General features: G+C 36.2%; 2 protein-coding genes across 2 annotated transcripts; one reads left to right on the plus strand and one right to left on the minus strand.

Annotated features, from left to right (window-relative positions):
• Nucleotides 1-5,173: 5,173 nt before the first annotated feature.
• LOC135071272 (uncharacterized) lies at nt 5,174-8,189 on the plus strand. Its single transcript, XM_063965063.1, has 3 exons — nt 5,174-5,659; nt 6,064-6,164; nt 7,353-8,189. Exons 1-3 carry the CDS (start codon nt 5,419-5,421, stop codon nt 8,097-8,099), a joined length of 1,089 nt encoding a protein of 362 aa, XP_063821133.1. The 5' UTR covers nt 5,174-5,418; the 3' UTR covers nt 8,100-8,189.
• On the minus strand, nt 6,204-8,748 carry LOC135071271 (uncharacterized). The gene is made up of 3 exons (XM_063965062.1): nt 8,607-8,748; nt 8,209-8,521; nt 6,204-7,032 (listed from the first exon to the last, which is right to left on the minus strand). The coding sequence occupies exons 1-3, from the start codon at nt 8,633-8,635 to the stop codon at nt 6,241-6,243; spliced, it is 1,134 nt and encodes a 377-aa protein (XP_063821132.1). The 5' UTR covers nt 8,636-8,748; the 3' UTR covers nt 6,204-6,240.
• Between the last annotated feature and the right edge of the window lie 1,976 nt (nt 8,749-10,724).

A 10,724-nucleotide genomic window follows, 5' to 3' on the forward strand; every position in this document is an offset into this window, starting at 1 on the left:
AAACTTTACTTCCTTTGATTCTGTTCAAGCAATTTTCACTAAAATACACATATTTTAAATCCTATTCAAATCATAATCCCGACTATACGCAAATGTGGGACAATTTGCTGCGCGCGCGACACAGCGTGTCAAAACTGGATCGCGCGTAATTTATGACTCGATTTATGGTTCGGGTTAGTTTCCCATAGCGTTAATGATTTATACAAAATTATTGCGCTGCTTGCAATATTAATACGGGCCTGCAGCAGAGTTCTTTTTTATCGATGATTTATTGTTTTGCTTTGATATTAAATTGTAAGTGATAAATGTGGACATTTGAGATTTCAAATTGAAATTGTGTAAGCTTAAATCACAGCAAGGATCTGAATCGACATTTTATTTATTTTAATACCTACATTTTAGCAAAAGTAAGAGTGGCCCTTTTCTACTCTTTCCGTAGATGGACTAAGAGAGAGGTTTGTATATGTTGTCTGGTACCCAAGCTTTGCTTAGTTTAAGACTAAATGACGCAGAGTAACACATCCAAGTATAAGATTATAGAAATAAGCACAATCCAGGAATAACATAAAATAAATTAAATCCTTTCTAGTTACCACACAAAATAGCAAACAAATACTTCATAGAAATATTCATACCCCATAAAATACAACATTGGCATCCAATCAAAACATAATACCGTCCACACAAACTAAATTAGCGTCAATCAGACAGACTGAATAGAAAACTCATATAGTAATCTGCAAAGGCTTCGAATAATAGCAGAATTCATTTCGGCTTATGAGCGCGACAAAAGATATGGTCCTTTATGTAGAAAGTGATTCTGGTAGGGTTGCCAAGTGTAGGAATATTGGGGTTTCGACGTAAGCATGAGGTGGTCAAAGAAAAAGGACCTGTAATACTTATAAGTTAAGGACATTATTTTTGTATGCAATGCTTAGGCTGACTTGCACCACCTGACTTTAACTGTTACTATAACGAAAACCGGTGTTTTTGTTCGGATTTTGACAGACTTTTGACGTTTGTTAAAGTTAAAGTAAGATGCTGCAATCCAGTCTTATTGTCGTTGAGACATTATCTCGGACATTTATTGTTGGAGTTTTATCAGGCGGTAAAACTAGGAACTTACAGAACCGTATAAACTGCACACAAATATCTTTAAATTAAAAAAAAAAACTGCATTATAACGAGAATACTTTAATCACTCACAGACTTTATAGTAATATACTTATGCCCGTTTTCACCATAAATCCCTAATTTTTAAGTGACCCCTATGGTAACACATAACAGGAATTTTGTTTTAATAGGGGTCACTCAAAAATTAGGGATTGATGCTGAAAACGGGCATTAGTCTAGCATATTTTTTTACCTCATTTTAGCTATACCTAACTACCAAAATTCATCAAGGTCATTGGAACAATTCTTTAAATCCTCTATGGACCTTGGAACATACAGCCAAGTTTCTCACATCCCTAAACAGCACTTATCGGCATACTGACCAATCCCTCGAAAGAAAACTATTAAAAAGAAATCCGCTTTAGGGCACCGCCTCACTCACATAATCAGTTCTCGAGTGCCCTTCAAATATTTGGGGTCGAATCCACCATCTGTTACTGCACTATTTTGCAAAATTCTATAATTTGCTAGCATAAAACCAACTCTACCACCTTGTATTAAGGTCCAGATGTATTCTTGACATAAGTGTTTAATAATACACGCATGCCACATGTCGCTGGATCAAAACCGTGATTTAAAAGAGAGGTTTTTTGCAATATAACTGGTGTATAATGCCTGTAATTTCCTTTGGGTAAAATGGTTAAAAAATGAATAAAATTACGAACTCCTTAAAAATATACCCAATTTATAAGATTATAGTACATACATAATGATGTTACTTTGTTGCGAACTCATTTGACTAACGATTTATTATAGTAGTCAAAGTAAAAAAAGGCTAAATTATTACATTCTACAGCACATTAAAAAGTAATTAATTGTGTTTTTTTTAGAGAAAATGCTCCTAAAATTTTCAGTAACGCCCGTATTCAGAAACGATGCTTGCTTAAGTAAACCAGCGAATGGAACGCACAGTGTTGAATAGAGCTCTGTGATTGGTTCGTATGTCACCCTGTGCGTTCAAGCGCACTGTGAGACCTCATAGTAATGTTTGTGAATACGGGCGTTACTCTCCACCGCAAGAGCACGACCCTCTCTAATTCACCAGCGGTAAATGGAGGATTTGGTTTGTTTGGTTAACTACTACTTTTACATTTAATAAAACTATTTGATCTTTTTTTTTGCTCAGAATTTACAATTATCATAACAACATATCCCTATCAGCTGTCTGCCGATCGTAGGTACAGGCAGCGTCAAATAGTTCGTGACACCCAAAGTGGCCATAATGTTGACAACAAAATCTTATTCCCATTGTGACAAAGATGTGTTGCGAATTTTTTGGCTCCTTTGAGTGTCACGAACGATTTGGCGCTGACTGTATAAAGGACTAAAGTACATAATCTGATCGATGACGTCACAGAACCTTAACTTTACCGACAAACATTCCAGAAGTTCCCGTTCCATTGGAGCTAATACGTCTAATCTTGGATAATAAATAACTTATCCCCCATTGCAACAAATAGATCCAACTTCGGGGGAATTCCTTTTGATGAAGACACTCTTGTTAGTTTTGTTCGGAAAGTATTTGGCGGTAATATATTTCCCGTTTGGTGAGATATTTTCTGCTTATTTCTATTTTTTGGGAGATTATTATTGTTTTCGAGAGATAACAAATATCTTAATGTTATGAGTGATATTCAATTACACTACGAACATTTGGATGTAGGTAGTTATGTAGTTAATCTACGCCAGTAACAGTAACATAGGGTTTACTTAACAGACGAATAACGCCATGATTCGAAATGTTTTTTTTTTAAATTTTTTTTTCAAAAATGAAATGTATCGCGAACGTATTTATAGACAACAAGTCAAGAAACATCCAGTTATGCTGGGTAACTTGGGTGGGTAACGTAACTTTGAACTTTTTAAACTTTGAAAAGTTGCCCTAAAAAGGTAAGTACACAATAAGGACCTACTGTACAAGAATGAAAACCTATTTAGATGACTGGAGTACTCCACTAGCTCCAATTGCAGGTACATTTTGACTTGCTAGTCTTTAAACATAATATATTTATGAATTACCTCCAATAAATCAATTGGATCGATATCCACCAGACTTCATTAGCATAAGCATAAAGGGAAATCCCCGTGAAAGACAGAGCTTAATTAAGCTACTTACTGGGTGTGAGCTTTATTATGAGGGTCTTAATATTCACTGTCATTTTGTCGAAGAGCTTTTAATTGAAAATGTGCACGAATGTAGATCAATACTAAATGTACGAATATTTATTGCCTGTGAGAGATTAATTATATTATTACCTATGTATCAAAATTCATATTTTGGTCTGTCAATGACTTAAATTATGATTAACAATATCGTAGTAACTTTTATTAAAATTTCTTAGCGATTAGAGTCGCTTCTCAACTTAATAATGTAGTAACTTCTAAGTTTTTCAAACAGCTTTCCAGAAAAAGTATATTATTATACGTAACTTAAGAGAAAGATAAATTATTGCTATACCCCCTTACTAATAAAAAGTTACACAGTTGTTGATCACTGTTTTAAAATGACATTTCCATACTAAACGTCACTTTAAAACACTGATCAACGAGCGTGTAAGTTTTATTAGTAAGGGGGTGAATGTTGTTTTAAAAACTCATGTAAGGTAACCTCTTACCTAGGTATCTACTTTGGCTAATAGTAACGAAATATAAACAGTTCAATTTGAATTTTTTTTGTCACGTTCCTCCTTAAAAAGTAAAAAGAGTTCTCAATGTTAAGATCTATTCTAGACATTATTTTAAAAGTCTATTTTATGAGAATTATTGTATCACTTTACTTGAAAATACAACGTACAAACGTCTCAAAGACAAATACATATAAGGTAAATCTCACATTATCCAATCAAAATTCATGAGGCTGATTGTCGTAGCGAACAAAACCACATGAAGGCTAAAACCTTAATTGGAATTTAGGTACAGACGACAGCACGTCAAGCTATACACTGCAGCATCTTATGTAGTTTGTAATAAGAGCTATTTTGCTATAAAAATGTATATTCTGATGTGATATTGAGGGTACTTACCGGCTATCAGCAGGGTGTTGTGTCAGGCGGCGCCCCTCCAACTGCAATCAATTGCATAAAAGAATTTGAGGGGTCATAATAGTTTTATATCTTCATTCGGGAAATGACAAAGGGAGAGAGAGGCAGAGGTATGAATGTATGTCTATGCTATCTGTCGACGGGACATAACAATCAAATTAAAACCAAAGATCATAAGTCAGTTTAGAGATATTAGTCGCACGTTGTCAGCAACATAATAATTAATATTTTGGGCATTTATCTTAAAAAATATTGTTTTCAAATTTCTAGCAATAGCACAGAATAAGTAATAGTACAGGTACAGAAGGATTACTCCGCAAGACGATTTAAATAAATGCGAGTCTTGCTACGACGCGATACAGTGGCATTCAGCTCGCACAGCACTACGTACCTACAATTTTATTCACCTACAAGTTTTGTCTCTTTCTATCGCGTGCCTCTGAACTCTTCTTACGCTGTTAGGGTTGCTGTCTAGTGAAAAAATAATTAATCTAGGTACTTATTTGTAATGAGGTACGTATGTAGGTAAGTATGCATTCATTATGGAAAACCTTGGGAGAGGCCTTTGTCCAGCAGTGGACGTCATTTGGCTGAAACGAACGAACGAATTCTGAGCAGTAGTCATGGTAGGTTAGGTTCCTATACTATCCTAAGAATTATTGATTACCTACATGGCCAACATACCTTTCAGCATCTTTGGGAAGCGAAAAAAAAAGATAAATCCGGTAGATTTCTTTTCGAATTTTAACACCCGAACGCCGCACAATATTTCTTTCTCTTTATGTCCATTTTTAAATAATACTTCGATCATAGAATTATAATCATACTACAACGCACGCCAGCGTCCTGACGGGCGCGCGCGTGACACTCGACTGATATAATACCCGCCGGCGCTTCGCTGTAGGTAATTATCGGATGTACCGCGCGGAGTGAGCCAGGCCTGGCAATAGGCTAGTTTTATGGTACGTTTACACGCTTGCCAAGCCTTGGCAAGCCCCGACAATCACAAGCGTGTAAAGAAGGCGTTTGGCTTGGCTTGCGTGAGCTTGTGGGCGCTTGCTTCCGATCCAGTCGAGTGTCGGTTTTTTGACGCAGATCAAAGGGCGTTTGCGGCAAGCGCTTGGGACGCATTTACACGTTGGTCCACGTTCAGTGGGCATTGTGATCTCGCGGCGAGTACACGCTTGTACGGACAAAATAAAAAATGAGTAGCTGGTCAAATGACGAGTGTCTTTCCTTCCTCGAGCATTACCAGATGGAATCCTGCATCTGGAATCCGAAAGATGCAAATCACAAAGATAAGAAGAAACAAGCAGATGCATGGATTCGTCTCGCTCAACTTACCGGAAGGCCAGTGAAGGAAGTAAAAAATAAAAAAGAGATATTGATGACTACTTTTCGCAAGCACTTAAAAAAGAAACAGGAATCTATGCGTTCTGGCGCAGGTATGTTCCTATGATGTACCTTTATAATTATTTTGATAGTCTGCTTAGCAAGGTGTAACTTTAATTAAAGTTAGTTTCTCTATTATTCCGCAACTGTCTCGCTCTAATTTTCGACGTTTTCAAAGGTTTGAGAAAATAATTGTGATACTAAAAAAACTCTCTGTTAGTCACTAGATTACCTATTCCCGTAACATTTCCCATATTTTAATCATATTTTCTTTTTGGTCACTTCCGTATTAATTTATGAAGATACGTTTTGAATTTTTTTTTAAATTTAAATGAGCTATTAATGTAAGTGATCAAAAAAGATATATGTTTAAAAGTGTTTCCACGCATTTTAAATAATAAAAATTATATTCCTATAATTCCATTATTTACATTACATTATATATCTTTTATTTTAGGTGCCGATGAAATATACAATCCCACTTGGTATGCCTACGAAATCATGGAGTCATTCTTACTGCAAGTATATACTTGTAATGAAGGGTTAAACACCGAAACTGTAAGTCAAAAGTCATTTATTCTAAATAAAAAAAATCCGTTACTTATTATAAATTTATTTATACATTTTTATCAACTTATCCAATCCTATTAAAATATGAAGTAAATTCTTCTCTGACTTCTTTGGCATTCAGCGGAGATCTTCGTGGTATTTGTGGTAATGTTTGCAATGCATTATATCCGTCGTTATCTCTGCGCCATGAACCAGGTGTAACCATATTTCCACTACTGTCATATACGTCTAACGAACCCTGAGGAATATATCGATTTGAAGAACTTTTACTTGTTCTCAAAAAGTTATGTAGTAATACACAAGTCATCGTAAATTCTGTCACAGTTTGTGGTTCTAAATCGATAGGACGTCTGAATATTCTAAAAACCGAGGTTAAAATTCCAAACGTATTTTCAACTACAACTCGGGATTTAGATAAGTTTTGGTTAAATAGCCTTTTTGGTGAGCCTACTTCATGGTTTCCAGGGTAGGGCTTCATTACGTGTTGACTCAATGCAAAAGCACCGTCAGCTAAAAACACGTATGGAATATTAATATTCGATCCTGGAAGTGGACATGGCGGTGGAAAATCTATCTCGTTCCTACATATTCTTTTCCATAGTAAACAATTATTAAACACGCCACCGTCACTTATTCTTCCTTGACTCCCGATGTCTGCAAATACAAATTTGTATTTGCTATCCACTAACGCCAAAAGGACAATGCTAAAAGTTTTTTTATAATTGAAATATTCTGTTCCACTATGAGTTGGGCTTTCAATGACTACATGCTTGCCATCCAATGACCCTATGCAATGTGGAAATTTGGTCCTGAATCCTTCTTCAATATTAAGCCATCCTTCTGCTGTGGTGGGCATCTGTAAAAAAAGAAACTAAATGAAGTGTGAGTAACAATACAGGGTGTTAGGTAAATGGGTATATGAGCCGACACTAGCCCATGTTAACATATGCATATAAATGGTATGGTGAAATCAGAAATTTCATATCATCATTTTAATTTTTTAAATGTTCATACAAAATAAAATTTAAAAATTCAGATTTGTATGAAAATTAAAATAATTAAAATGATGAAATCTATTTTCTGACTTCACCATACCATTTATATGTATATGTTAACATGGGCTAGTGTCGGCTCATATACCCATTTACCTAACACCCTGTATATTATTCTTTGCAGCAATCACAACAAATAGAAGAAATTACAGATCAGACAGAGGATGATCCTCTGATAAGAGACCGCACCAGTACGGCTACCACACCATCCAGACCACCATCTAGATCACCATCCATACAGGCAGTTAATAAACGTCGCCGCCTTGCTTCTGATTCTGAAACGGCTGAAAAGCAAATGGCCGTGGCTTTTGGTCAATTAACGAATGTTTTAAGTCAAAAACAGAATGAAAATAGACCTCCTTACAAAGAAGATGATTGCGATCTATATGCTAAATTATTGGCTATAAAGCTACGTGAACTGCCAAATGATGAACGAAAAATTATGATGTACCAAATAGATGGGTTGTTTATAAACAGAATCAGTCAAAAATCAAATGAGCGTCATACACCATACCCTCAATATTATTCTCGACCTTCCTCAATTGCTGGTTCATATTCACGCCATACACCATCTCCTCAAGTCATTCAGAGTCGGCCAACATCAGTTAATAGCGTTTATTCTGAACCTATACATAACACTCAAAGTTTTTTTCCCTCTCCATACACAGAAACCTCTCATTCAGTGCCAAACACAACAGAACATATACCAACTCCAATACCTCCAGCTCCATCTACATATTCTACATCAACAGCACCCCTGTCATCTATTCGTATAATATCGGACCAAATCCTCAACCCACCCCCGCGAGACACCAACATTATAAACTTAGCTTTATTGAATGCTTTCGAAGATTTTGAGTCGTCAAAATAATTCTTATTTAAGGTTAAATATAAAGTTAAATAATTAAGCTGTAAAAAAGTTTCCTATGAATCAATTAAAACCTAAACAAATGTATAACAATTTTTTCTTTTATTCTTACCTTAACTAGATCCTTTAGAATTTCATTAAGAGATCGGCAAACTTCACGAATGGTTATTGATATCATAGAGACAGATACTTTAAACATGTAGTGAAGGCTTTTGTAAGAATCACCAGATGCTAAAAATCGTAGCGTAATGGCAAGACGAAATTTGGCCGGTATAGCATCTCTGAAGTCTGTATCTTGCTTGGATATCATTGGTGAAATTTTCTGCAGTAAAAATTCAAAATCGGTATAGCTCATTCGGCAGAAGTTATCAAACTCGCCAGAAGGTTCATATAAAAGTTCATTAAATTTCTCTTCTATAAATTGTCTGTAACAAATAAAATATAGGTACAGTAAATATTGTGGAATAACGTAACTACAACAGATAATGGTTACACCAAAATAGTAGTTACCTGGTACGATTTCGATGAATCTTTTTCATCCACCATCTTCGTTGTCGTCGAGTTTTTCTTTTTTTTGTTTCACTTTGCTTGCATTTTAAATAAAAGTACGATAAACCAAATGCAATAGCCGTTACAAGTTCGGTGTCCGCCATGCTTGTTTGCTTGTCGGCTTGTTTCTTCTTATCTTTGTGATTTGCATCTTTCGGATTCCAGATGCAGGATTCCATCTGGTATGCTCGAGGAAGGAAAGACACTCGTCATTTGACCAGCTACTCATTTTTTTGTCCGTACAAGAGTGTACTCGCCGCGAGATCACAATGCCCACTGAACGTGGACCAACGTGTAAACGCGTCGCAAGCGCTTGCCGCAAACGCCCTTTGATCTGCGTCAAAAAACCGACACTCGACTGGATCGGAAGCAAGCGCCCACAAGCTCACGCAAGCCAAGCCAAACGCCCTCTTTACACGCTTGTGATTGTCGGGGCTTGCCAAGGCTTGGCAAGCGTGTAAACGTACCATTAAATTCTCAACAACAAACTATAGTATGCAGTTGACGACATAAAATTGACTAGTATATCGTAATAATAGGAAATGGTAACAGGGTTTTTCCATTCTAAAGGGGAAGATAAGACCATAGCCTATGAGTACTACTGAAATCTGAAACGTGGGATTAATTACCTATTGATGTGATAAAAAGTTGAAAATAAAATACTTTTTATGTAGAAAATAAAGCAACAATGCGCAATAAATCTACTAAGAACGTATTTTTATAGCTACTTAAGTATTTTGAATTCACATATAAAAAGAAACAATACTCCTGCCTAATCAATGGCATAATAAATCAGAGTTCATTAAAATAAGCCCTTATAATAGTTCTATAGTCACCCATAAAACTATAGCAGGGTTTCTCAAACAGGGGTACGCGTACCCCTAGGGGTACGCCATTCGAGGGCAAGGGGTACGCGACAACATTTACGTAATGGCGGCTCTATAACTGGAAGGCGCGCATGACCGACATGCATAGCGGCGCGCGCGCGACTGACTGAATTCGTAGCTCGCTCGCTCTCGCGCGACTCGCGCGCCCCGCCGCCCTCCCCCGCCGTTTACGAGTACTTACACTGTACTCCGTTTTTGATTCATTTGTTTTACTTTAATGTGTGAGCATATGCGCTTTTTTCGTTGACAGTAAAATAAAAACAAAGTACTTTCAATACATTCACGCGGTTAGCTAGTTTTCAAAATGAATGAGTGGTTAAAAACTGGGTCATTACGCAGAAAATGTCCAAGTAATACATCCAGTTCGCAACCTGCACAAAGTACATTTACTCCAACTGCGTCTACTTCTGCTGAAAGTTCAGTTTTAAACGAAAATCCTGCGACATCGAGAGAACAAGAAAACACAACATCATCGACAAAAAAAAGGAAATATGACGAAGATTATCTGAAAATTGGATTTACGTGCAAAGAAGAATCTCAGTACCCAGAGCCACAGTGTGTAATATGTTCAGAAGTTCTCGCAAATAGCGTGATGAAGCCATCATTGCTGCGAAGACATTTGGAAACAAAACATCCGCAGTATGTAGACAAACCTATAGATTTTTTTGTTCGAAAAAAGAAAGAGTTGGATTCTTCGAAAAAGACTATGAAAACCGTTTTGGCTACTAACTCTGAATATTTACGTGCGTCTTTCCTTGTGGCATATAAAATTGCAAAGACTGGCAAGCCATACAATATTGCTGAAGAGTTGATTTTACCAGCAGCTAAAGATATGGTCAGTTGTGTATTGGGAGATAAATTTTCGAAATTGTTGGATAAAATACCACTTTCAAATGATACAGTTGCACGTCGCATTCATGAAATGGCACATGATGTTGAACATCAACTCGCGCAACGATTACAAAATAATTATTACGCGATTCAAGTTGATGAATCAACAGATATTAGTGGATTACCGAATTTACTTGGGTTTATTAGATATGTGTATAAAAATAAATGTGAAGAAGATTTTTTATTTTGTAAGACCTTGGAGTCTACTACGAAAGGAGAAGATATTTTTAACACTATTCATGATTTTATTGAAAAACATGGCATTGATTGGACAAAGTGCGTTGGCATATCCACTGACGGT

The sequence above is a fragment of the Ostrinia nubilalis genome, chromosome 4 (genome assembly GCF_963855985.1).
Source record: "Ostrinia nubilalis chromosome 4, ilOstNubi1.1, whole genome shotgun sequence".
NCBI classification, from domain to species: domain Eukaryota; kingdom Metazoa; phylum Arthropoda; class Insecta; order Lepidoptera; family Crambidae; genus Ostrinia; species Ostrinia nubilalis.